At 52.0% G+C, this 27,244-nt stretch overlaps 2 protein-coding genes and 1 long non-coding RNA gene across 3 annotated transcripts in view; 2 read left to right on the top strand and 1 right to left on the bottom strand.

Annotated features, from left to right (window-relative positions):
• Window positions 1-354: 354 nt before the first annotated feature.
• Window positions 355-10,705, top strand: LOC119147218 (polycomb complex protein BMI-1). The gene is made up of 10 exons (XM_037385888.1): window positions 355-831; window positions 5,895-6,028; window positions 6,455-6,551; window positions 7,300-7,355; window positions 7,471-7,521; window positions 7,784-7,892; window positions 7,983-8,028; window positions 8,602-8,700; window positions 9,144-9,224; window positions 9,328-10,705. The coding sequence occupies exons 2-10, from the start codon at window positions 5,917-5,919 to the stop codon at window positions 9,655-9,657; spliced, it is 981 nt and encodes a 326-aa protein (XP_037241785.1). The 5' UTR covers window positions 355-831; window positions 5,895-5,916; the 3' UTR covers window positions 9,658-10,705.
• Window positions 8,023-9,983, bottom strand: LOC119147220. Its single transcript, XR_005103976.1, has 3 exons — window positions 9,906-9,983; window positions 9,304-9,361; window positions 8,023-8,122 (listed from the first exon to the last, which is right to left on the bottom strand). It is a non-coding gene; the product is annotated as an uncharacterized LOC119147220 (long non-coding RNA).
• Window positions 10,706-21,589: 10,884 nt separating the features above from the next.
• SPAG6 (sperm associated antigen 6) overlaps window positions 21,590-27,244 on the top strand; it is a 37,331-nt gene continuing 31,676 nt past the window's right edge. The window contains exons 1-2 of the mRNA XM_037387278.1: window positions 21,590-21,661; window positions 21,741-21,836. Coding sequence (XP_037243175.1) covers window positions 21,637-21,661; window positions 21,741-21,836 — 121 coding nt within the window. The 5' untranslated portion in view covers window positions 21,590-21,636. The remainder of the gene's footprint in view (window positions 21,662-21,740; window positions 21,837-27,244) is intronic.

Raw genomic sequence — 27,244 nt, 5'->3', positions numbered from 1 at the left:
CGGAGCGGGGAGCGGGGGCCGGGGGTCGGGGCGGGCGGCGCGGCGGGAAAAGGAGGCATCGGCGGCGCGCGGGCGAGGCGTGCAGGGCCGGGGGGAGGGGAGGGCGGGAGGGAGGGGAAGGGGCGGCGGGCGGGGGAGGGGAGGGTGGGAGGGGGAGGAGGCGGCCGGGTTGCGGGATTGGGTCACGGGGAGGCTGCCGGGCCCCGGCGGCAGCGCCGCTAATTCCCAGGCCGCCCTTAAGGAATGAGGCGCCCCACGTGACGCTGGCGGGGCGGGCGAACTCCGAGCCATTTTGGGGACGGTGTCAGTTTCCACTGTGTGCCTTCAGCGTTGCATTCTTCCCTCCTCCGCCCTCCTCCCGCCCGCCCGCCCGCCCGCCCTCCTTCCCTCCCCGGGTCCCCGCCACCAACTATGAAATAACAACAACAATAATACTCGTAATAATAACAATAATAATAAAAAAGGAACGCGAGCGAGGCCGCGAGGCGGAGCGGGGGGCAGAGGGAGAGACAATGGGCTGGTGGAGAGAGGACCCATCCGGACCGGGGAGACTTTGCGCTCCCAGCGCCTGAGCCGCCCGGGCGGCGAACTCGGCGGGAGAGCGAGGGAGCGAGAAGGGCCGGTGGACGCCAGGAGAGAACCCGGGTGTTTTGTAACTAAAATGAGCGGAGCGCAGCGGCGGCGGCGGCAATAAGCTTATTGCAATTGACAGCGTCTGCAGTTCATTTCAAGATGGCCGCTTGGCTCACATTCATTTTCTGCTGAACGACTTTTAACTTTCATTGTCTTTTTTGGCCGCTCCGATCATCACCCACCGGCTCCGTTTTCCGGGTACGTATGAAGCGAGGTGTCGCCTTACCAAGGGCGGGGGGCGAAGGGGGCTCGGCGGCGGTTTTCGGCCGGTTTGGGGGCTGCAAAGGGGAGCCTAGGTGTCCCCCGAGCTCTCCGTATGGGAAAAGCGCTGACAGGCTGCTCCAGCCACACACACACACATATAGACACGCAGCAGCAGCCTGTGCACTCGCTCGCGTTACGCACCCACATTTGCAAATTTTAGTTCCTTTCTTTCTCCAGACGCCCCCTAAAACCTTTCTGTGCACATGGCCCCCGAGGAGAATATTTATATTTCCAGACCCTGCTGCCAGCCCGGCCTGAGCGCCCTTTGTTTAAAGGCAGATTTTGATTAAACAGGGACGTTCGTGAAATCTGGAGCTGCCTGGGTCAAGTGATTTCAGTCCTCCCCGAAAGAAATGTGTCTGGGGGAGGTTAAAATGTCAGATAGCGCACCCATTTTATAGAGATAGAGCCAGCGGGGGGTAGCGATCCTCCTGGGGGGGTTGTTAGGGGTCGGGGCACCCAGCAGAAAATGTTATTAACTTAAGTTGGACAAGTACTTGTGTGAAATTGGATGGGTTGTAAGATGGCGGTTCCCAGTTGTTTCCAATGTCTCCTCTTACATTTCTGCTCTAAATGCTAAACTTTGGGGGTTTGTGCCTGCTGGGAGAGGAAGGGGGTGGCCATCGCCGAGGAATAACTTTTTTGGGGGGCCAGGGTAGCAGTTTGGCTGCGGTCTTGGGGAGCTGGGGAGTGCGGTTTGCTGGAGCCTTTGGAGCAAAGGTGATGTGTCTGTGGGACGCAGGGTTGTGGTGTTGGCTTTGGAGGGTTTTTTTCTAATTTATTTTCTATTATTTTTATTTATTTATTTATTTTTCTCCTGACCCCCGGAAGGGTAAATCCACATTAAATCCTTTGTCAGATCTTAAAGATAACACGAGTGGGCTCCTCGTGCTACTTATGGGCAGCACTGGAAAGTTGCTGGTGTGTGTTTTTGTAACTGTGTGGCCTTGGCAATATATAACGCGGGACGTTCCTCTGTGTTTGCTGTAAATATTTGCAAATAATCAGGTAAAAATAAGTAGAAAAATCGCGTCTCTACAAAAGTGAGGTAGTGAACTTTTCAGTGTCTAGAAACTTTGATTCACTCCTCCACTCTCCGGAAAAGTTGAGGAAAACCTGGGCATGTGTGCCCCATTGCAAGCTTGGCGTTAAAAGGATTTTTTTTTTTTTTTTTGCTTGGTCTGTAGTGGTCAGAGCAACTTATTTTATGGGACTGTCCCAAAGACCAGGGAGATTCTGCAAAGCCAGTCCAGTGAAACCACTTTGAGTGACTCTGCAGCGTGTCCTGGAAACTGAGACAAACTTGTGTTGCAGTTTGCCAGAGACATGAAGGCTTGACCTACCTGACCGCTTCGATAGCACGAAATTAACATTTTAGTGTATTCTGTAAGCAGACAGATCATGTCCTTCACTTAGTTCCAGGGAGGCGGTTTAAGGGACAGGGGTCCTTTTGCACTCAGTTGCCAATATTCAGGTCCTTCCTCGCTGCAGCGAGCTGGGCAGAGATATTTGAGCTCCGTGTGCCTTCTCTGAAAGAAGCACCGTCCCCTCCTTTGAAACATATGTGGCCATTCTTAAGCAAAAGAGTAATAACAGGCTCGATGGTAAAAGTGGCTCTGACTGATAAAGGGTGAAGATGTAGAATGACGGCTGCTTTATTCCTGATGAGAGAATTTTCCGAGAGGAGATGGGTGCAAAGTACACAAACCTACCCGAGCGATGCTTCTGGTTTTTATGTATGTATTTCTGTTAGAGACCTGTCGAGCAAGGTTTAATAGCTTATTGCCTTTATAGATTTTTAATAACATAGCTGATTCTTAGCAGGAGAATGCACTTCTGTTTTTCTTCATTTTGACATAACCCGTTTAAGGCCTCTAAATAATCAGTTGGCTGCCAGTGTTTACTTCTAGCGAGTATTATGTCCGTGTATTTTACGTTTAGTTGTTCCGTGTGTCAGTGTGTAAATATATATATTGTCATGGTTAAGAGGCTGTTTGTATTGACTGTGTGAAGTGTTGGTGTTTGCCATGCTCGCAGCACGAGCAGGAAAAAAAATCTGAGAGGGTTTCCCTCGTACCAAAATATGAAGCTCAGGCTGCTGTACTGAAACGTGCTGCATTCGTGTGCCATACCCGCAGGACAGACACGCGTGTGTGTGTGCCCGGCCGGGTGGCTTTTTGGGGAGAAGTCAGGCGCTTGGTTCAGCTCGCTGGAGAAAAAACACTGGTTTCAAAGATAGTTCATAGCACGTTGAAAATGTGCTAACTTTGGGCGATAAATAATCCACGTTTAGGGGTTGCTTCGACAAAACAGGTTTCACGGTTGAATTTAATCCCCCTCCATTTAGGAAGGGGCTACGCCTGTGTGAAATAAACGCGTTAATGTCTTGAAAGGTTTGTCCCAGTCCGTCAGGGCTGGGAAGGAATTCTCGGTCAACCGGCTTGCGTGACCTCGGTCACTGCTGGGTTTTTTGGTTCAGATATTTCTGAATTATAAGGTAGTGATTCCAGCAAATAAAACACAGAACCGTGAAAGCAGCCTGCCCGTGTTTAAGTACCTAAAGGGACGCCAGAGTCTCCGGCTTCAGGGCGTTGGACTCCGCAGAGGAGTGCAGAAGCCCGAGCTCAGCCTTTTCTGGGAAAAGCAGACCCTCGGTATCAATTTAAAAGTAAGAAGCGGAGGGTCAGGGACCCTGGAAGCGACATTTAAGCCGCAGTACAACGCAATGGGAGTCTTGCTTTTTGCCGCACAGGGCTAGGAACAGCTTTGGGGACCTGGTCTGGCTGGGTGCTTCTTGCACTTTGCTTTTCTGTGTGCTGGCCGGCTGTGGTTTGATGCTGAGGGGTTTTATCGGCTGCTCACTCGAGGGTTCTCCTGCAGCAGCAAGAGAAGTTTCCTGGCTAGGGTCGCTCGTTGGCGCTGTGCACACTTCTTGAGGAATATTGTACCCCTGTCCTGGGCAATTTGGCTGAAATGCAAAGGTTTTAGGAAATAGGTTTGCTTGGTGTGTTGCTTTTTTTTTTTTTTTTTTTTTTTAATGCTGCCTTAACATCGAAGTTTGCGAGTGGCTGAGGAGAACCTCGCATCTTGAGACTGCTCCATCTCGCACGGTGCTGCAGTGAGAGGTGGCTGGCAAGCTCTGCCTCGGGGAGAGTGGGGACCAAGGGTGGGAGCTGGTGTGCTGGGAGCACTGACGTGGGGAAATGAATAGTTTGCATTGGAGTAACGTTGTTAACAGGATCTGGTTGACAGAAAATAATTTACTCTGCAACTGACGTAGCTGTCAGGGTTTTTTCCCCCGACGTAGTTTACCTCTTATTCCCTCTCATTTTAAATCGTATGTGTGCATCAAACGTTGGTGCCAGTGCATCCGATGGGGGTTACGGGTTTCAGACTGTGAAAATGACATTTGTTTTTCACTCTTGTCACTGCATTGTGTTGACAAGGTGTTGATTTAGCTTTAGGAATGATCTGGTCACATGGTCCTTCGCATGTTGTCACTAATGTACCGTTTAAAGTCGGTCTGGACTTCCCCCCACCCACCCCCACCCCTACCTTGGTATGCTTTATTGCTGAAAAGGGGGTTTGTTTAAGGATCCGGAGACTTGTTTTCTCCCGTCCAACCACCTTACCATGGTGCTGCCAGTCTTTTTCCACCTCTTGCAAAACTTTGCACCGCGCTCGCTTCGTCCGCGGGAGGCTTTTCAAACGAGAGTCAAAAGGGGAGGGGGGGGAGAAAGAGAGAGAGAGAGAGGAGCTGGAGCGGGGGAAGGAGAGAAAGGAGGAAAGGGGAGAAGGGGGAGCGGGGAGGCTGGCGGCGCGGAGCTGGGGCTCGGCACCCCGCCGGCGGCGCGGGGGGCTCGGTCCCCGGGAGCGCGGCGCGGCGGAGGGCGGGAGAGAGCGGAGGGGGAGAGGAGCGATCTCAGACAGCTCCTCGCACCGAGTCGACGTGGAGAGAGGCCCCTGAGAGGATCCGAAATGGCCGAGGCTCGGGAGGAGCCTCTGGCGCTCGGCTCCGCCGGGCTGAGACCCCAAAGCCCGGCTCAGCTCCGGGCCCGCGGCCGCCCCCGCCGCCCGGGCAGCCCCGTACCGCGCCCCGGCACCCCCCGGGCTGCGGCACCCTGACCCCCCCCGGGCCACCCCCCGCACCTCCCGCCCTCCCCCTCCCCTCCCCTCGCAGCCGGGCTCCCAGACCCCCGCGGGCTTCTCGGCTCCTCCACCCCCTCCGCCAGCCCCCGGGCCCCGCGTCCCACCCCCTGGCCCGGCTCGGCTCGGCCCGGCCCGCCCCCCCCCGGCCGCCCCCCCGCCCAGCTCTCGTGTGTTCCCAGCGGTGGCAGGATGCCAAGTGTAAGTGTAAGTTGCTATAGCAACCCCCTCGGAGAGCGGAGCAGATCCGGATCGGCACCGAGCAGCAGCGGCAGCCGCCCGGACCCCCCTCGCGGGCCGGCCCCGCCGCCCCGGTGCCCGGCCCCGCTCGGAGGTGCGTGTGTCCCCCCCCCACCCCCGTCCCTCCCCCCGCCGCCCCTCCCCGCTCTCCGGAAATGCCAGGGCAGCCGCACCGGGAGGCGCTGGTTCCCCTTTGTGCTGCTCGCCGGCAGCCCGGTGCCCGGCCGTCCCCCCCTCCCCGGAGCTACCCGCCGCATCGCCGCCGAGCCGCCCGGGGAGCGCGAGCCGGCCGGTGCCCCGCCGCGCCGTAGGGAAAGCCCGTGCCCGCCGGGGAGCGGCGCGGTGGGTGCCGCGGAGCGACCGCGCCTCCGCGGGGCTGCGCCCAGGCCGGCCCGGGGCGGTGCGGGGCGGTGCGGGGCCGCCCGCCGGCCTCGGGACCGGCCTCCGCCCGCCGCCCGGCCCCGCGCCGCCGCCGCCTCCCGCGCTTGATCTGCCCGGGCGCCGGGGGATGCGGCCGCACGGGGGAAAGCGACGCGCCGGGGCTCGGCACCTGGGACGCCGCCGCGCTCGTCCCCGCTGATCGGCCCTCTGTGTGTGTGTGTGTCTTCCAGGGCCGCCACTCGCCACGCCAAAATGCACCGAACGACCAGAATCAAAATCACCGAGCTAAACCCCCATCTCATGTGCGTGCTCTGCGGCGGGTACTTCATCGATGCAACAACCATCATAGAATGCCTCCACTCCTGTAAGTACGACCGGGCGCTCCGCGTTGTTCCCCCGCCGCTTCCCACCTTTCCCGGCATCCCAGGAACACACACAACACTAAAGACCCCCCAGCCCAAGCCCCCCAAGGTGCCCGGCACCGCCGCCCCTTTGGCTCCCCGACGGGCTGGGAAATAGGTGGTCTGGCCGCGACGCAGTTTTTCTGACGGCGGCCCTGCGGTCTTTGTTAAAGTAATAATCTATATACTCTAAGCGTCCCCTTTTCATGGTAATTGCAGCTTATTTGGCTATTTGTTTAGCTTAAGCAGCGCACTGCTGACAATGGACGATTTGCTCAAGCTTGCATAGTTTAGAAAATCGCACCTCTGTCTGTGCATATCTGAGCGTCACCTACGACCATCAGTAAAAGGCTTTCCATCAGTAAAAGGCTTTCGTGTTTGACTTACAGTCTGTAAGACCTGTATCGTGCGTTACTTGGAGACCAGCAAGTATTGTCCTATCTGTGATGTCCAAGTTCACAAAACTCGACCGCTTTTGAATATAAGGTAGGAGAAAGATGCAGTGCGCACCCTGTGCCTCTTACTTTACTTTTTATGGGGAGACGAGCAGTAGTTGGTCGATGTTATCTCTTCATCTGTGATTTAAATCTGAAAGGGCTTGTCAATTTACAAGCCAACTCGTGTAGTATGCTCTCTCTTTGGAGTTTTGTCATTGATTGAAATTGAAGATTTCTCTGGATGCGAGACAGAAAGTTTTTGTTGATCTGTTTTTGCATACGCCACCCATTGATGCAGTGCCTCCTCACTCTCCCCCATTCTCATGTGTACCATCCCGACAGTTTTTAGTTTCTGTATCTTTGAGAAATGCCTCACTCCAGCCATAGCTTCCAGTCATGGAAACTCTTGCTGAAACTTTCCAAGCTCAGGGGCAAAAGCCTTTAAAGCATGCTGCTTCTTTCAGAAATGTTTTTCTTTCAGTATTACGTTTTGCCGTCTTTATTTTCTTTATTATTGTCTTTATTTATTTAAAAACATACAGGTTTTAAGGGCTTCCTTCAGTCCAAGCTAGTTCTTTTTCAGTTGTGGTGGCACAGATGACTTTTGTTTTATAGCAGTATTTAGAACACTGTCGGTTTGATTACAAGGTCTTGTAAGTTAACTTTTTATGACTAGGCTCCCACTTTGTAGAAGATGTCTCATTGTTGTGAAAGATTATAAATGGGGGGCTGCTGCTTGGATTAAAATATCGCTTCATATGCTTAATTTTATGTTTTGGGGTTGTTCTTTTTTTCAGGTCAGATAAAACTCTCCAAGATATTGTATACAAGCTAGTACCAGGCCTTTTCAAAAGTAAGTAGTTAAACTGGATTTTTTCTTCAGAGCAGAAAAACAAAACCAGAGCTGCTATCAGTACCGGGAGCTACAGAGTAAATACTAAAATAAAAATATGTGCTTTTCCATCTAGATGAAATGAAAAGAAGAAGGGATTTTTATGCTGCTCATCCATCAGCTGATGGTAAAAGCTTCTCGTTCACAATTTTAATGAATGTAGCGTTGACCTAGATGCATTGCTGTTTCCTTTTTAACTTACAAATCGTGTATTACCATGACAGAATTTTAAGAAGTAAATTCAGCCTAATAAAAGTTTACTGTTTTAGCAGTTAGGGAGCTTTAATTAATAATCTTACTATGGAGATTTTTTTTTCTTGTTACTGAGAATTGCCATTCTTCCTGATTTGAATTTCAAAATGTAAATTATTGTGGAAATTTCTGCGCAGCTGCCAATGGCTCTAATGAAGACAGGGGAGAAGTGGCTGACGAAGACAAAAGAATTATAACAGACGACGAGATAATAAGCTTATCCATTGAATTCTTTGACCAGAATAGGCAAGTTCCAGAATGGCAATATTTTATGTTTACCTGACTGTTGGCAGCTATATTTATTATTTGTTGTAATTGTTTCATTTCTTCTCGCAGACTGGAACGAAAAGGAAATAAGGAGAAAGAAAAATCAAAGGAAGAGGTAAATAACTTTCCTTTACTCCAGGGGAAATGTAACACACACAAACATCTTCGGGGCAGGTTTGTAGCTGAGAAAAATGCATAGGTATATGTATCTAGAACAAAAGAAGCATATCTCCTATTGTGGTGCTAGGTACAAAAGAGGTAAAACATCATCATACAGCTGTATATGTAAGCAACTTTTTAAAATAAAAAAAAATACCTGTAGTATTACTTTTAAAGCAGAAGCTGATATTTTGTCAAATTCTGCTGTAAATTTATATTTTAATAAATTATTTATTATTGAATATAAAAAGACCCTATGTAATGCATATATATCCTAAAAAGGGATTTTGTATGAGATACAAATCTTTACATATGAAATTCGCTGCTTTTTTATTACTTTCTCTGGAACTGTAATTTAGCTCTTATTTCTGTTGTTCCTTCTAAGGCAGCAGAAATTGTTGTATCATAATTCATAATCTAACAAGGTCCCTTTTTTTTTTTTTTTTAATGACATAAAATGTTAGAATACAAGTTTGGTGGGAGTAATTGCTTGTTCTCAGTAGACTGATTTTCTTTACTATGCCATCAGGTGAATGACAAAAGATACTTACGCTGCCCAGCAGCAATGACAGTGATGCACCTAAGAAAGTTCCTGCGGAGTAAAATGGATATACCCAACACTTTCCAGGTACGTATGGGGAAAGAGTGTTGTATTGTTGGTTTGTTTTTTTTTTTAAATCAGTCTTGCTATTCTGAGCCTGCTACTGCTGGTTAGCACTTAGTTTCTCATTACAGCCAGTTTCAGCAAGTGCCAACTACCAAGTATTTCTGGTGTGTGCAATATGTTGATGGGATTATGAACATTATTTTAAAAATATCTATCAGGAGAGTTTGGTGACATTCTGTAATTTTTTCAATGCTGTAAATACCAAAGTATTGAGAAACTGCTCCTTAATGTATTTAAAACATATCTAATAGATATGAAAAGTCCATGTCCCCTGCTGGGTTTGGTATAGCATTTTTTCAGTTTTCTGATACATATGGCAGTGGGGTTACTTTCCCCCCTAGAGCAGTCATACGCTAGGGGTAAATACCTGGATGCTCCTTAATGCAAGGGTTTCTCTCGGACAGATTGATGTGATGTACGAAGAGGAGCCTCTGAAGGACTACTACACCCTAATGGATATTGCCTACATCTATACCTGGAGGCGGGTGAGTATCTCCAGCATGCCTCCTCCCAGGGCAGGGTGGGGGGTGCAGGTGCGGGTTGTGGCCCGGGGAGGGTCCTTACCAGGGTTTTGCCTTTGCCTTGCAGAACGGGCCTCTCCCCTTGAAATACCGGGTCCGACCTACATGCAAGAGAATGAAGATCAGTCACCAGAGGGAAGGCTTGAATAATAGCGGGGAGCTGGAAAGTGACTCTGGGAGCGACAAGGCGAGCAGCCCAGCAGGAGGCATCCCCTCCACCTCCTCCTGTTTGCCCAGCCCCAGCACGCCGGTCCAGTCTCCACACCCCCAGTTCCCCCACATCTCCAGCACCATGAACGGCACCAGCAGCAGCCCCAGCAGTAACCACCAGTCCTCCTTTACCAACAGAGCACGGAAAACGTCGATAAATGGCTCTTCGGCCACTTCATCTGGTTGACGTGCCAACCAGGCTATCACCCCCTGCCCTCCCCGCCCCTCCTTTATATAGATCTCTCCATGCCATTACAGCTTTATAGATGCTAATCCATGTGACTATCGTCCAAATTGCTTTCTTTTGTAGTGACACTGAACTTGGCTATAAAAGGCGGACTAGGTGACATTCAGGATGGACGTTAATGGAAACGCAAGATTGAAATGTAAATTGTTTTCAGAGGACTGGGAAGCAAACAAAAGTTACACCTTCACCTGTTCTGAGTGATGCGGAGTTGTTTCCGTCCCCATCATCTGGACTCGGGAGTCTCCAGAAGTTGATACAAATCCCGGGAAGTAGTTTGTTAATCCAGACTAACTCCTCCATTGCATTCTCTTCGATTGTTATTGTTCTTATGCTGTTTTGTGAACCTGTAGAAAGCAAGTGCTTTTTCATCTTGAAATCCAACAAAACGGAAAGAATATGCATAGAATAATGCATATATGTAGCCATGTCACTGTGAATAACAATTTTTGCGTATTAGCCATTTTGATTCTTATGTTGCATCTTTTACTTCTCTGTTGCTGCGCAGAACCGATCAAAAGAAAAGTAAACTTCAGTTTTACAATCTGTATGCCTAAAAGCGGGTATTACCGTTTTATTTACTGACTTGTTTAAATGATTCGCTTTTGTAAGAATCAGATGGCATTATGCTTATTGTACAATGCCATATTGGTATATGACATAACAGGAAACAGTATTGTATGATATATTTATAAATACTATAAAGAAAATATTGTGTTTCATGCACTCATAATATGGTTGTTAAATTTCTAAACTGGTTCGACCCTTGCAGATGCCGCCTGTTTGAGCTTTGCTCATACTGCAAGAAACACTTTGCGTGTGAGAGCTACAGTATTGGGAAAGTACATTCAAGTCTTTCATAACCTGGAGGCAATTGGCAATCTTAAAAGGATTTGACTGGCTTTGTCTTTTTTTCCAAGTGTTATATTTTTACTTTACCAAATGTTGAAGTGATGCAGTGAAGAAGAAGAAAAAAAAAAAAAAAAAAAAAAAAGCTAAGGGACATGGAAGTCTTTGACCTGTTTGATTACCTTTTTATTATTTGGTGTGGTGGGACTGTGTTTTTAAAAGCACATGGAATCATTATAGAAGCCATAAACTATTTGGTATAAATTTTAAGGAACCAGCAAGTTGCTGGATGAAGGCATTTTATCTAAATTTGTTTTAATATATATGTATATGGTACAGTACTAACTTCATTAAAATTTAACAGGTACTTTAATATTTCCAATGAATTGTGGAGAATGCCTCCTCTTTAATGGCCTGCAAAATAGGTGCATTTTATTTGAGGCTTCTAAGGGTATTTTTTGGGGGGGTAGAAAGAACTTTTCCACCATAAAATATGAACAGCCGAGAACACTTTTCAGTTTGTGCTTTGCTTTGGTCGAACTTTGTGTGTGTTCATCACCCATCAGTTATACATTTGTGAGGGTGTTTATTCTATATGGATATTGTTTCATGTTTGTACGGGAAAATTGTAGTTAAACATTTCATTGTCTCCAGTCTGCAAAAGAAGCACAATTCTTATTGCTTTGTCTTGCTTATAGTCATTAAATCATTACTTTTGCATATAAATTGCTGTTATTTGTCCTGCTTGTTTTTATAGACCAGGTGATTGCAAATCCTCCACAAGGTTATTGCTTATTGATGTATAATGTCTTGTTAAACAAGAGTTGATATTTTTTCCTGTAGTAAACATGTACAGTTCAATTTCAACAGTAAAAACTTCAGTTTTATATACACGAATAACTTTCATTTATAGCTGATCAAAGAAATAAACAAATAAAAGGGATAATTCATTGAAAAATAGCAAATGACCTCTGTTGATAATGTGGTGTTGAAGGACAAGCATCTTGTTCTCATTGGAAGTCTTTCTGGATATATGAAAGATTTTAGTGAAAAAAAAACCAGTAGAGTCCTGAAACAACAACAACAGAAAATGCCTAGAAATTGCAGTGATTTGTTTTGGTTGCCTGCCTCAAAAACATTTGCTGTTCTTTATTTGTTCCCGAATTATTCTTGAAAATAAGCAAATGGTGTATTCTCACATCCCAGGCAGCCACAAGTTTTACCTCCAATCTGTCCAGACCTAACTCCTGATAAACTGTGCTGGCTGGGGAGGGAGGAACGTGATTTTTGTGATGGCGAGTGCCAGATTCTGCCTGTACTGCGCTGGATTGCTTTTTAAAGCCTCGGTGGAACTATGTTTTAATGTGAAGATACCTCTCCGTGTGCCTGAGTGACTATCTTGGCATAGTTCCCTCAACTATATGAGTTAATCGCACTGTACTGGTTGAATTAATTCATCCAAAGACCAGCCCTGAACCTGCAGCAGAGGCTTGTATGTTAGCACACTGGCCAAACTGCCCCTGTTTATGCTGGAAGTAGCTGATAATCACAACTTTTAGCATCAAACCGGAACTATTCTCGGTCTTTATGGAGTGTCCGTGAAGTCTAAAGCAATGAAACAAGAGCTGGACAATTCCCTTCGAGGTTTACTAAGCTCTTGCAGTACTTTCGACATCTTCCAGTTTGACATCTCCCGTCTGAAAAAGAACAAACGTTTTCAGTAGCTCTCTTGCTGAGCTGCAGAAGCCGCCGAGGATGTTTGAGCTGCCATGTGAAACTTTTGTTTTGCTGCTGGCCCTAGGCAGATGGCACTGCGATGCGTATATATTGCTAAGCACAACTGGGAGGACGATCAAAGATAGCATCTTGATGTTCTGCTTGCGAAGCTGCTGTGTCAGCCTCACCGGTTTTCTTTGCAGCTACATAGCGAATGAGTTTCCTTACGGATGTACGTGAATCCTCCCTGTTTGGAAAGAAATCTCAGCTCGGTATATGCAAGAAGACTCTTACAATTATGCGACGTTGCATTTATATAGATCGAGGGATAAAGCTGAGGTCTGCTGCGTTTTTCTGAGCTTGTTCAACAAGCAATCTGAGCAAAGACGGAGGCACGGGGAGGGGGTCTGCGCCTGATGGAAAATGATGTTTTTCAGTCCTCGTCCGACCGAATTTTCCTCCCTGGTTCAGCTGCCTGCGGCTCCGAGCGGCGCTTCTGTGCCCGGCCGGGGCAGGGCATAGGCGGCCGCCGCCCAGCCCGGGGAGGGCGAGGGAGCGTGCGGAGCTCCGCAAGCTTCTGGGCAAAACAGGCAGGGATAGGGAGAAGAAATGCTGAAATGTACAACAAGAGAAAGGGAAGGAGCATGACGAGCTTGCTAAGTCGAGCTGTTCGTCCCCCAGCACCGAGCACTGCTCACAAACTGCGCCGCTGCCGCTCGGCAGGCCGGTGCCGGCGGGCGGCCACCGCCGAGAAGCTCCGGTAAGCCCGTGGGCAGGGGCAGCGCACCAGGCGGCACCGGGGGGGCTGCTGGGAACTCCACCCGAACGCCACATTCTCCGATTTTCTGATAATGGACGGGGGCGCTGAAACCCGAAGGCGAAGGCAGAGCAAGCGGCAGGCGTCCTTCCAGCCCAAGCGATGCTTTTGGTCCTTTTCCCCCCGCGGCTGCCGAGGACGTTCCGCCTGTCACCCCCTCCGCCGTACGGCTGCCCAGGGATTAACTCGTTTCTCAAGGCGCGGAGAAAGCAAGTCCCCCCGGTGCGGGAACCGGGGCGAACCCCCCCCCAGCCTTCCACCCCCGCCGCCCCTGCGCCTCGCCGCCGCCCCGCCCCGCATGTCCCCTCGCCCCGGTGGCAGGGAGCTGCGCTCCTGCCTTCCGAACATCACTCCTGGACTGTTCATCGCTCACCGCGCAGGAACTCCTGCAGTTCCGATCTTTGCCACCAAACCGGTTCACGAGGATCGGGCAGGCTCGCCCCGCCTGGCTCCGGTTCCCGGCCCGGCGCGGGGCAGCGGCGGCCCCCGCCGCCAGGTACGGCCGCGGGAGGCGGGTGGCGGCTGCCCCGGCCGGCACCTTGCGCCCTCCCCGTTTCGATACGGTGACATTCGGAGACAATGTTTACTCGGAGAAGTGTTTCCTGTTTCCGCTGTTAATTTTTAACGTTCTTGCTTCTACTCCTGCGTACTTGAAACGGATTTCCTTTATTTTACTCTAAACAGTTTCTTTTTCATGTTTTCTGCCTGTCTGTTACCGGGAGGACGCCGGGAGAAGGACCGGCTCCGCCGTCTGAGAGCCGTGGGTCTCCGCTCCCCGCGGTTCCAAGCCGTTGCCCCGCTCCGAGAGCTGCAAGCCGCCGTCGCTTTGTGCTTTACAAACTGAAGAATTGCAAGGATTCTGGCAGCACGGATTTTTTTCCAGCTCTGCCTCCTTCACTCCTTTTCCCTCACCGCTAACAGAGGAGTCCCGCCAGGACAACAGAAAAGCCGCTAAAGCCCGGTGGGGACCGGGGCAGCTTTCGGTCCCGCCGTCTTTGGGGATGGGATATCTGTATTTATTTAACAGCAACGATGTGGGGATGCGGGCTAAAAGGGGAGGGGAAAAAAAAAAAAAAAAAAAAAGAGAGACGGTAACGGGTAAAGCACGAAGAACATGAACCTCCTGCGGCATGCGGAGGTTTTCCCTGCTTGGGGCGGCCAGGGAGCGGGACCGCCATCCCCGGGCGCCGCCGCCGAGCCGCGGGTGCGCCGGGCAGGACAGCGGCGGCCGCGGGAAGGCCGCGAGCGGCGGTGGCGGACACTGCCCCGGGGCTGCGAGGAGCCCGCAGGCCTCCCGGCCGCCCCGCCGCCGGGGCGTGCGGCTGCCCCCTCCCCCGGGCCGCGGAGGGCCGGCGGGGAGCCGCGGTACGACCGCGCTTCGCTCCGCGCCGCCTCCGCCGACGGGAACACGGCTCGCCCGGCCGGCGCGGAAACGTGGCGCTCGGCCCCCGCCGGTGCCACGGCCGAGGCCCAGCCCCCGGTGGCTGCCCCCGCCGTCCCCCCCGCCGCCGGGCGGGCCGGGCCGGCTCCGCGCCCCCCGCCGCCGCCCGAGCAGAGGCCATCTTGCGCCTGCGCAGCTCTCCGGCCTCGCGCCCGCGGAACTTCCCCCGCGCGCCGCCAGATTCGAACGGGGCGCGAGGGGGGCGGCGCGCAGGGACCCCCACGGGCGCCCCGCACCGCACTGTGCCCCTCCGCACCGCACCGCGCCCCCGCGCAGCGCTGCCCGACCGGCCTCCGCTAGCGCGGGCGGCCGCGACGGGATGAGGCGCCCCGCTCCGCCGCGGGGCCGGGAGGAGGCGGGCGCGCCCGGCGGGCAGCACGCCCGGCCGCAGCCGCCCCCCGCCGAGGCGTAGCGGTGCAGCCCCGCTCCGCCCCGCGCCCCCGCCGTCCTGCCCGTAGGGCGCTCCAGCGAGCCCGCACGTCTCGGGGTGTGCGCACCGGGACGGAGGCACCGGGACGTGACTTTCCGGCGTCCCGGGCAAGCTGCCGGGCGCCGCGGTACCGTATCCCCGTCCACCCTGCCGCAGGTAGCCCGCTTCCCCCCGAGGCTGGCCGGCCCCGGCTTTCCCCCAGGGCACGGCGGGGCCCCGGTACGCCCCGACCTCCCCCAGAGAAGGGAGGGGGCCGCGGTGGCCATTTGGCGCCTGTATTTTCATGGCACGCAGCTGAATATCGCACCTCGTCTAGAGAGACAAAGGGCTCTATGTTCCCCATCGCCAGGGAAAGGCAGATGCCTTCCCCGCTGCCCGCGCCGGTGGCGGGGGATATTCCCCGGGGAGCGGCCGGGTGACATCTCCCCGGTGGCAGGGAGGCACTTTCCCAACAGCAGGGCCAGCCAGCAGCACACACACACACACCGCGCCCGCCGCGGGCTCCGCGCTGCCGGTGTCTCTCGCACGCCGCATCCCCGGTGGAAGAGGCCGAGGCCGGGAGGCGCCGCCCCGCATCCCGGGGCCTCCGCGGAGCGCAGAGCTCTCGGGCACTCCTGCCAGCCCTGGCATTTCGCACTCTTCCCTCTGGATGTGCTGGGGACGCTCGAGAGGTGCCTCCTCGACGAGGCACTTTCTGATCTGTGAGATAACACCGTGCCAAATACCCTGTCGCTGTCGGAGGCCTCCGAAATGGGCTGATCCTAAAAAAAGGAAAATAAACGAAATAGAAATAAAACCAATCACCAGCACACCCCACAACAGCCTTGCATACACAACCCCAAAAACTTTACATGGGAAACGCGGAAAAAAACCCCCACCAAATCCAAAACAAAACAAAACAAAACAAAACCCAGAGCAACGTGAAAAGAGTGCTGCAAAGGAAGGTGTTGGCGTGGCCAAGGGGCAGAGGTGCTGTGAGAGTGGTGTCCCTGCGAGGCAGCTGTCTCTGCGCGGGGTGCGCAGCCTGCGCACACCCTCCGCGGGGTCCCGGCGCCGGCAGCCCGCGAGGCGCAGCCGGGTGCGCAGGGCCGCGGCTCTGCCCGGCCACTGGGTGCTACGGTGCAGCCGGTCGGGACGTGTCCCACACGCAGGGGTGAGAGTTTGATTTCCAGGAGGGGTGGGCTGGTTGCGGAGGGCGAAGGGCTGCGGCTGGAGCCCCGGGGGACACCGCGCTGCCGCTCCGCGGGCTCGGGCGCTATCCCAGGGCAGGCGGGCGCGCAGGGAGAGCCCCCAGGCACCGAGGAGCCGGCAGCGGGGGGAACCGGCGGAGGCGAGGCAGGCGCTCAGCGCCGAGAGGGATGCCTACAAGCCACGAGCTGCCATTTTGTCTCTTTTAAGTGTGTTGCCTCTCCTCTCTCCTGGAGCGCGGTGCGCAGCGGCGGCAGCGGCGGCTCCCCTTGCCCTGCTCTCCCCGGCCGCCCTCCGGGGAGGCAGCCCGCGGCTGCTCGGAAGTCCCCTCGGGAAAGCGCCCACAGCCCCAGCCTCCCCAGCCCTGGCGTTTTCCTTCCCACCTCCGCACTAGGTGCTCGGGGTTTGCAGGCTGTTCAGCTGATTTGTTGCTAATAGCAACCACACGACAGCGATTTGCAGCCTTTGCTGCTGCCAGTGCCTCTCGTTACACCTTCTTCTGCAGACTGGGATATCGTCGTCTGGCTGCTGCTTGTCCCCACCCCTCTAACCACAGCAGCCAGGAACAATGATGGGGCAGGAGGACGGAGCGGCCGCGGGGCGAGCCGTGGGCTCCGCCGGGTATCGCGCAAATTTGGTCCTTCCAGATCGGGAGCTAAACACTGGCCAGCCCCCCTCCCCTCCCCGACCTTCCCGCCGCAGCCGCGCAGGCTCCGCGTATTTCGCATTGTCTGGCAGCATTGTTGTGAGCTGCCAGCGCCCGCAATCCTACCGGCACGGGGCGGGAGAAGCGCTGCTGGGTTTACATATGTAGATGCGGGCAGCGTTCAGCGCCAGCCCGACGCACACCCTCCCCCGGAGCAACAGACACAAAGGAAGACCTCGTTCCTTTCAAGTCCCCAGAATAAATTAGGCTCTGGCTTTCAGTTTTGGAACGTCCCAAAAAAATATTTTTTTTAATGGCACTGCACAAACGCTGACGGTTCCGCAGGAAACCAGAGGTGTAACCATACGCACGTGGTAAAAGGGACTCAGCCCTGCCAGCTAATATTTCCTGGTCCCATCCTGCAAGTGAACCTGAAATGTTTTTCCCTTATCCAGTTTATTTATCCCTTATATTTTTTCCCCCTGATTTTGCCTAGTGCAATGGCGACGCACCAATCTCCACCAGCCAAATCTGTACCGTTTACATGTTTATGATTACAAATGTCTGCTCAAATGCCAGCGTCGCCCTCCTAGGTGAAGAAAAAGGAGAAGTCCTCCTTCTAGTGCTTTTGAAGTACCTCGACATTTCTTCGCCTTACAGAACTAATTTGCTCTATGGGAAGGTCTCACGGACTAAACTCACCACCGAAAATCCAGAGAGGGGACCCCACAATAGAGTGAGTCGCTGGAGCCCCGAGCCGAAGATCAGGGAAAAAGAGAGGGCACACTCCACTGCTACGGTCCCACTGTCAGAATTTTTGCTAAAACCACGTAATGGTAACGCCTAACTTAAAATTGAAAATTTAATTATTCAGGGACCCAGATACTATATTTCAGTGCAGGCTGTACACGGAGTTGGAGTCCCCTCACTCAGAACACTCTCTTCGAGAGAGCACTTCGGTTCCCTGCGCCCCATTGACTCCCACTAACCTTTCCCCGCTCAACCTCCCCGCCCAAAAAAGTCCCCCGCAAAAGCCCAGCGCTTTCAACTCGGGTCCGCAAGAGCGAGAGGAGGAGTTTGCGCGTTCCTCTTCCCACCAAACGCGCTCAGTCGTGCAAGCACGGGGTTAAAAAAATTATTTCTGTAACCCTGCAAATATCTGCTCAAAGCTTCGAACAATTTGCCAGGCGCGGAGGAGACCCTCCAGAGGCAGATCGGGCGACCCAGCGCCGTGCCGAAAGGCGGGGGGGGGGGGGTGGGTTGGCCCGGGGGGCGGCTCTGGCTCCAGCCCTGGTGGCCCGCAGCCCCGGCGGGCTGTCCCGGGGAACGTCCCCGCAGCCCGGTGGGGACGCCGCCACACCACGACGCAGGAAGACCTCATCTTTCAATGAGCGCCACGCAGTTTCACGTCGTGGAGGAGCAGCCACGGCTTGGCCAGCCGCCCCGCCGCGGGGCGTGAGCCGTCGAGGGGCAGCGAGCCCGGCCAGGACCCGCCGCGGCGCCCTTCCAGCTGGGGGGACCGGGCAGCTCCCGGCACGGGGGCTGAGCCACCTGTTGCCTCGCACCTGCGGGGACGGGACCGAGCCGGGAAAGCCCGTGGGAAGCCCCCCCGGCACCCCTCACCCCCTCCAAAAAAACTCCAGAGGCAACTTCGCCCTTCACCGGCTTGGGAAAAATGATGCTTCCCCGCCCCGTTACGGGTGTCTTTCCAAGTGAATCAAGGGCTGAGATCAAAGAACACCCGCCAGAAAGCGAGGGCACGTTATTAATTTGGATAATTGATGCCTATTCCCCTGGTCTCCGGTTTATTTTTTAAGATGACGTGTGCAGTAACGCAGTCGTTACTAACACCACCCGCCTAAGGATACAGGTTTCCTACTAATGAGCACCCCAGCAGCAGGCAGTGAAGTCTCACAACTACGTCATTTCCATAAATGATTTTCCGTCTTCAGTACTTTTGCGAGAACCGGTGACATTTCCGTAGACCGCATTTGCATGGTGTTTATTCCTCATTATTGTTATTAACCATGTGAACAGACTCTCAGTATCAAGCAACGAAATGTAACAGCGAATTTTGGAGGTACTCAGGGTGAGTTTTGTTCTTTCATTTATCCGAACATTAGACTTAATTAGACAGATAAATCAATTTATCTGTAATCGACACATCTGCTTAAAAAAAACCCCCAAACCTCTGGAAGTAATTCATCACCGTTTGTTTATTTTTTTTATTTAACTTAAGAACAGAAATAAGTATAAAGAAATGTGTTTAACAGCTGTTCCCTTCTCAAGTACACATGGTGATAATTTCCCAAAATATTTTCTGTGGCAAACGACCTTCTCACCAATCTGATTTAATTTGTCTCATTTATTTGTAAAGAACAGCACATCGCCTGTTTTGCTTGTTTGCTTAAAAAGATATTTTTTTAGTATTAAATACTCCTGGAAACACGTGGGTCATTTTAAGCTATGATATTGTTTACGGTAGCCCACCTTTTTGGAGCTGTGCAAACCCAGAGATTATTTATTAAATTTAGACGTCTTTCTTACACTTCTAAAAACTTTTAAAATGCGGCTGAAGTAACTTCAGCCTTTCAACTTTAAGGTATGAGACAAAACTTTTCACTATCTATCAATTAATACGTTTGTATAGTGTCAGTCATCTGATTGTGTACATTTGGAGCTTTGCAGAAGAAAATAGAAGCCTATGAAACCCCGAAGCCAATGTGCGATAGAGGGTGACTACAGAAAGGGACGGTTTTTGTTGAATAGTAACTCTGGTTTTCTGCTGTGGATCACAGTTTCACTTAGAGCAGCCTGATCGATAGCAGGGCTAACCAGTAACTTCGTTGACAAATATCCCCCGTCTTGGGAATCGCCCTCGAAAGATACTGGAGGAGATGCAGGCTCTATTTCCATTCAGATCCTGATAACCCTGATTTCATTTCGCAGTCCCACCGTTTGCATTAGTTGCTGTACAGACCTCCAAGGCTGTGTTTACTCATAGATGAAACCATGCCTTGGCTGACCGGTTACGAAGAAAATTATTCGTAAATAGCCCTTACAGCCAGAGACACCAAGATGGGAAAAGTGGAAGGTAGTGCCTAGCTCATGGACTGGAATGATCAGCTGTTGGGAAAAAAAAATTAAAAAATAATGTTATGGTGCACGGGGGTAACTAGTGCCTGTACTTGGCAAAGTCAGCGGGCTTACTGCGCGGGTGCCCGGTGCGCGGCCCCCTGCGCGGCTGGCCCCTGCGCGGAGAGCGCAGGCGCTGCCCCCAGCCGCCGGGCAGCCGCGCGGTGCTGGCAGCTCCCGGCGCTGCGCGGGTGGCTGCGCTCGGGCTTATAATGGACTGCGCGGGTGCACGGAGCCGGCAGAGCCGTCCCTTCCTGCAGGGATGGCGCTCCCCCCGCGGCACGACCCGCGTGGCTCCCGGCGGACACGGTGGCCGTAGCCCACGGGCTCGCTCCTGCGCGCCCGCCCTGGCCGCACCGCCGAGGCGCCCGCGCGCTCCGCGCCCCGGGTGTGCGGGGGCTCCGTGGCCCTGCACGGGGCGAGTTCGTTCCCCGTGCGGCGCGAAAAACCCCGGCGTGGGCCGGCGCGGCGGTGTGAGGCAATCGCGGAGATCCCGAGGAGAAACCGCAGTGGTGGCAAGAAAGAAAGAAAGGGGAAGAAAAAAAAAAAGAAAAACAATTAAAATCAAAGGACCCCCCCTCCCCGAAGAATAAAGGCGCGGCGGGGTGCGGTGGGGGCAGCTCTGGGAGCGCTGCGGCTGCCCTGATTTTTCTTTTTTCTCCCTTTTTATTTCTCCCCCACCCAGGGAGGGGAGGAGGAGCGAGAGCCGGGCGGGGGGACCCCGGAGGAGCGGCCGGGCGATGCGTGGGACTCAGCCGGGGCGGCGCGGCTCTCACTCTCCCTCGGCGAGTCGCGCAGCAGCGCGGCGGGACAAGGAATCTCCGCTGCAGCGGAGCACCGCGCCTCCCGCCCGCTCCGCGCCGGGGCCCGAGGAGCGGCTGGCTGCGCGGGCGGGGCGGCCGGGGCAGCGGGGAGCCTCGCCCGCCCCGCGAAGCCACCGACCAGCCCCGTAGCGACCCGTCCCGCCGAGGCGCACCGGCGCGGCGGTGTCACCGCTCCCAAATGCGGGGCCGGGCAGGCTCCGGCCCGCCCGCCCCCGCCCCCGCGCTGCGCGGGACGCGGAGGGACGGCAGCGGCGGCCGCGAGGGACGAGCCCCGGGTGCGGCTCGGGCGAGCCCCCGCGCAGAGCCCGGCCCCGTCCCGCAGCCGCCCCCCACCCCGGCGCCGCCGGGAGCAGCAACTCCCTGGCATGGACGGCACCGCGCGCAGCCGCCAGTGTACGCTCCTTTGTAACTCGGTGTCCGTGTGCACCCACAGGCACGTCCCCGCGCCGCTGCGTGTGCCTGTGCCGTAGGTGCGGTACGGGGGCGTGAGCCCTCTCCCCCCAGAGCTACGGGTCGGTACGTCCCGCGCATCTCTATAGGTGCCTGCGCCACACCTGCGCCCAGCACCTATATGTTTAACAGACGTGTACGACATGCCGCCATCCGGGTGCAGCCCGCCCGGGCTGCATCTCGTGCCCGCTTGCACGCACCGCCGGTCGGTGCGGGGCCGGGGGCCGCAGAGCGGCGCGGAGCGGGGCCGGGGGCCGAGCTGGGCCGGGGGCAGCGCGGGACGGTGCGCGGCGGGAGGGCGCGTGACGTCACAGGCGGCAGTGGCGCGGCCCCGCCCCCCCGCGGCGCGGCTTCCGCCTGGTTGCCAGGGCGACGGGTACACACAGTGCGGCCCTGCGCGGGCGCGCAGCCCGCTGCGCCGCCGCCATGAGCCAGCGGCAGGTCCTGCAAGGTAGGCCGGGGCGGCGGCGGCCGGGGCCGGGGCCGGCGGGGCGGCCGCTGACCCGGTGCCCCGGCGCTGCCGCCCGCAGTTTTCGAGCAGTACCAGCGCGCCCGGACGCAGTTCGCGCAAGCGGTGGCCGAGCTCGCCTCCCGGCCGCAGAACATCGAGACCCTCCAAAACGCAGGTACGCGCTCGCCGCCCTTTCGCCACGGGGGACCCGGCGGCGGGGAAGGGGGAGCGCGGCGGGGGTCGGGGGCCGCGGGGGAGCGCGGCGGTGGCCGGGCCGCGCCGTCCCGGGAGCGCCGGGCTGCCAGGGAGCTTCTCTGCCCGCCCCCACCCCCCCCCCCCCCCCGCCCCAGCTTGGCCGCTTAATTCCAAGGACTTTTCTCCCCCGCGGGATCTGGCCCGGTCTCCCGGCCCGCGGTGCGAGGCCGGCCTGGCCGATCTCCTGCGGCGCGGTGGGAAAGTTAATTACGCTCGTCAGCTGCGTGCGGGCTGCCCCGCCTGTGTGCAGGGTTATTTCTGTGTTTGTTTTGAGGCAGATGCCTCTGGCTATGATCTCATAACTTATTTTTATTTCAGGGAAAATTTCTCAGTATAACCCGCTTCTTCATTTACTCCCTCATGCTTCTGACAGAGCTTTATATAAAGTACAGAAAACGGAATTCCCCCTGAAGCCAGCGCTGACTTGCCAAGGAAAGCCTACTTTAGAAGTAACTGGTTTTGTGCTAGCTTTACAGGTTGTTCCTAAATTCTTCGATGCTTTCCACCAGCAGATTTGCGCAGTTTAGGAGGGATTCGCTTTTGTTATATTGCTGTCGTGGGATGTCGTGAACCAAATCGAGCGTTTTTAGAAACAGGAGCTGCGGGAGCACTTCTACCAGCTGTTGTGCTGCTGGCATCTGGCAGACCCACTCCGCTTGGCCAAAGTTCCTGAGCTTAACAGAGGAGAAAGAAGTGCTCAGTAATTGATTACCTGAAAGACAGTTTGAAGAAGTGCTATAAATCAGTAGTTGGTTTACCATATGGTATTTGTGAATTGATTAGGTTTTGGTTTGTCTTGGTTTTGTTTTAAATACTTGTTTCCCAAAGCTAGTAAAGTGGTTGGTCTTTTTTGAGATATGATGGGATCAAGTAAACAAACAAACAAAAAAGGAAAAACAATCATGTAATTACTTCCAGTTTTCTGTATTTGTATCTGTTTATGAAAAGGGTTTTATTGAAAAGTCTTCACTTAAACTCTTGTTAAAGAAACATTTGCTTTGCTTATGGGAGTGACATGCCGACACCAGGCCTTTTGTATTACCTTGCTGTGCCTCTTGGTAAGTTTTTTTTTATCTTTCAGTGAGTTAATGCCGCTGCTTCAGTTCATACCAAATGGACATCTTGGCCATAGGAATAACTTATGTCTTATTTGTAAGAAGAGATCCCTCTGTGTCCGTTTATAGTTCTGGTTTTAGTTGCTCACAAAGAGATCCCATTTAGGTAGGCTTCTTACTGTTTAGTGTTTTTTAAAATGTAGACAGTTTCTATCTCAAGAAAGCAAACAAAGTGCCCAACTAACTTTTAGTTAAATTGTACTTCTTCTTAAAATATTTTTTTGATGTAATCTGGTTGGTAGCTTTACTTCAGAACTGATTTGTTGCTTGTGCAGAAGAAATAATCAATTCACAGGTCTGCAACTTGTCTTCTGCTCACACCAGGTGTGGATCTGAAGGTTAATTTTACAAGCATGAGGCTCTGGGGCAGTAATGTGGAAATGTGCATTTGTGTAGATTATCAGCCTTCTTGGCTTATTCTGGTACTGAGCTGCTTTTCCATAGGCTTTAGTTTTTCAGATGCTAGAAAAGAGGGGGATGTCTGCAAATAAGGTATTTCTTATTACAATTTGAATGGCTGAGGCCCACAGATGTTTTACCGTCTTCCCTAACCTGTGTCTTTAAAACTAATGGATTAAAATGTTAGCTGTTAGTTTTGACCTTTTTCTGGATGTGCTAGATACAGGTTTTAAAACCTCTTCCTAAGTGAAATGTGATTATGTGGTTTTTAAAACCTCCCATCAAAAAATGTGATTTGGTCCTTTTTTAAAGCACTTACACAAATATTTTGAGGCATATCTGTCTAGCAGATAACTGCCATTCCTTTTATGGTGTTGATCTAGTGATCTCTGGAGCAGTGATTTGGGAAAGAAGGGTGTCTGTCTATACATGTATCTCTGTATAAATCCATATATAAAAGGACTGGGGGCTCGTTTCTTATTCTGGTAAAGAAAGTTAGCTATCCCTTAGGGAAATCACTGTTTTAAGAAGATGTGGGAAGTCTTTGCCTGCTGTCATTTTCCATTAGCTTTAGGAGTCAGGGGCACCTTGCAGGGTTTTTTGCTTGGATCTCAAAGGTTGTCAGGGTTTAGTCTTTTTATGGCTGAAGCAGAAGGCAAGATTACCGTGACTTGAATTTGAACAAAATGGAGCCCTTAAAACGTACTGTAGCATACTCTTCTATTATTTGCCTCAGTTTATATTCCTGGAATATCTGAAATTTAGACTGGCAGCAGTGAAAGATCGGTGCTCAAGGAATAAAGTGTTTGGTCCTGTTTTTAGAAGTCCTTTTGATAAACGCTTAGTATGTTATAGGAAAAATAAATACTGGTTTGAGACCTTGTTCTTTGTGGAGGTGTCTTTGGATACCATGCTAATGTCATGAAAGATGGAAGTGTGTTTAAAAAGTACTTCTTTACTATGCTATAAGCCCTGCTTCTGTGGAATTAAGCCAGGTACAAGCAGTGGTATTGTTGCAAATTAGGAGATGGCAGACTGCAGCATGGAGGGAAGCAAGTGGCCAGGAGCAGAGGTAAGAGTTTTTTATGCTGGTTTGACTGTTGAGAAACCTTAAGGTACCATTGTTGTGGAGACTCCTGTGTATGACCTGTAAGGAAAACTGGTGGGAACTGGCAAACTGGAAGGAGGGCCAGAGACGGCCAACAGGAATCCCACCTTTTCCCAGAGCATTTCTCTTACAAGGCTTCTGTATGTCATCAAGTTCTGGAGCTGCCTTTCCCTCTGAGCAGAAATCGCAAAAGTGGCTTTAACCAGGGAACTAGAATCTGGCCTATTTACTTTGACACACTTACACAGCACTGGCTTTCTTGTGGTCAGGAATGTCTTGGGGATTTAGTGCCTGGGAGCTCAACAGCTTTCTGGTGGCAGGGAAGTACAAGGAGTGATGAGAGAAATCTCTTTGTCAGAACTCATTCCTGTGTGTTCCCTGACTCTGTGGCTGGCTTTGATAAGGTTGTTCCTTATGAATAAATACGACCATGAATAATAACCGCAGGATTTGTCGTTTGAATGTTTAATTAAGGGATACTTGGAAAAAAAAATCTCCTCCAAAACTCCTAAACATTTTTTGTTTAGTAAATATATACTTGGAACAGTGCCAGAAAATTAATTTATCAAATCCTGTTTCTGGAGGACTGCTGAGTAATGGGAGAAGCTGCTTTGATAGTAACAGCTTTAAACATATTCCTTAAAATAAATCTATTCATTTGGCAGCTACAGCTCATGAAGTTTGGTCCTGGAATGCATTAGTGAGCTCCACACCCCCTCATCCTTCCAAAATTTTAAATCCTACAGACTATTTTCAGTTATAATGGCAGATGAACTTGAGCTCTTTCTTTCTTTCTTGCGCTGAGATTTAGGCAGCTTTCTGTCTTTTAGAAAATTTAGGAGAAAATCTGAACTGTTTCCAGTATGTTTCTATGAGCCGTAGTCGCTGAGGGCCTAATTCTTCTTTCTTCATCTGCCTTGTGAAGTGTAGCACTCTGTAAATAAATAGTCCTTTTGAAATGGTGCGGTTTTAAAATTTATTTTCTTAAAGGCATTTACAATTCAGCATTAGTAAATGTATCAGAATAAGACTGTAGTTGCTTCTCAATATTCATTTTTGTATTCTTACAGTATCAATTAAATTTTTATTTATTTGCATTAGAGCTTGTGGTGATGGGTTCACTGCTTTTTTTAATTTGTAAGGTATTTAAGGATATCATTGGGATTAAGAAACAGTTTAGTCTTGCAACTTAGCCTTTGACTTTAAAGCTATTACAAGATCAGGTCTTTAACCGCTTTCTTGGGACTCATCATATTATTAAGCATAATGGCTGTGGAAGTCATAGGGAAAGCTGAGTCTGGAATCTGGAAAAAGAAATTTGAAGCTGTGTGGTCTAGCAGCTTGTGTGATGCCATGGCACTCTGTGTGCTGTGACCCTGCACACCTGGGTTCCCTTCTCATTGCTGCTGGGGTATCTCAGCATCTTGGATTTGTCATCTTGGGCAGATAAATTCAACTTCTGTTTGTCTGCCTTACCTACTTGTTGCGACGGAGGGAGGACACAGTCACTCAATATGAGTGATCAGCAGACTTCCTTTATTGAACCTTACAGTCACCTTTTATGCCTTTGTTATAATTAGCTCATACATATTACAAAAGTTAAGCTCATTATTGGTTAGTTGCCTAAATACCAAGCCCGCCCCTAGTTTCTCTTCTGTAGTTATCTGTTCCCACCTGCAACATTCTTTTCCCACTGCAATCTTGCTGTTATTGTGTAACTTTTGCTTTACTTCAGATAAGCTGAGAGCCATGTGCATTTTTGTCCAGCCAGCTGGACTATGTCTATGTGACCCTTTTCAGCTAGCCAGTTATCCACACCTACTTGCTGGCCAGGCTGCAGGGTTCCAAGAAAGTTCCAAAATGTCAGTGTAAAAGAAGACCCCTTTCCCAGTGAATCTTTTCCAACTGCCCTCCCACTCCATCAGCCCACAACCCTGATCTCAGTTCATGTTTCCAGTTATACAAGCTGTACTCCAGGGCCATATCCTCTCCTCCTCTTTTACCTCTTGGTATCTTCTGTATCTGTTCCTCACAGTCCATGTTGGCAAGAGGCTCAGTTTGTGGGCAGGGCTTGTCTGTGTCAGACTAGGGCTCTGTCACAGACCCTTGTGGCATGGCAGATTTCCCCCTACTTCATAGTCTGTTTATGCTGGTAAAGGATGATGTCATGAGTGCTGGTCCCTTCCCAGGTCCAGAGCTATTCCACTGGTGACAGGTTCTAAAAGTTGTACTTCCAGATCTTTGGGGTGGTTTTAGAAGTCTTCATTTTTGAGAAAAGGCTGTTCAAATGTTTTCCCCTCATCCAATTACACTGAGGCTTTTTGCTTATGCTTTTCTCCACTTCTCTTTCTAGTTTATGTATTTTAAATGTACCTGTTTTGAATGTGGCAGTTGGACACTTGGCCCTGTGTAAGGAGAATCTGACTCTTGGAAGGGATTTCAGGATGCAGTTCCACATTTAAAATAATACTAAAGAATGTGCTCTGATAGCACAGTGCTTTGTAAAAAGCCTGCTGGGAGCACAGGGTGTGTAGGGAGCATGGCTGCCAAGTCAGCTGTGCAGGAAGAGCTGCTCCCTTAAAGCATCTGCGCTATCTGGACCTTGCAAGTAGATGTGCGTGGACAGACTCCAGTGCCCCCATATAGCCAGTTTCTGTATTTGGGTTTATGCACCATTCCTTGTGAAGGATGCACATTTTTTTGGTT

Source organism: Falco rusticolus, chromosome 4 (genome assembly GCF_015220075.1).
Source record: "Falco rusticolus isolate bFalRus1 chromosome 4, bFalRus1.pri, whole genome shotgun sequence".
NCBI lineage: Eukaryota > Metazoa > Chordata > Aves > Falconiformes > Falconidae > Falco > Falco rusticolus.
Note: the sequence above shows the minus strand (reverse complement) of the source record. Positions and strands in the feature narration are given on the sequence as shown.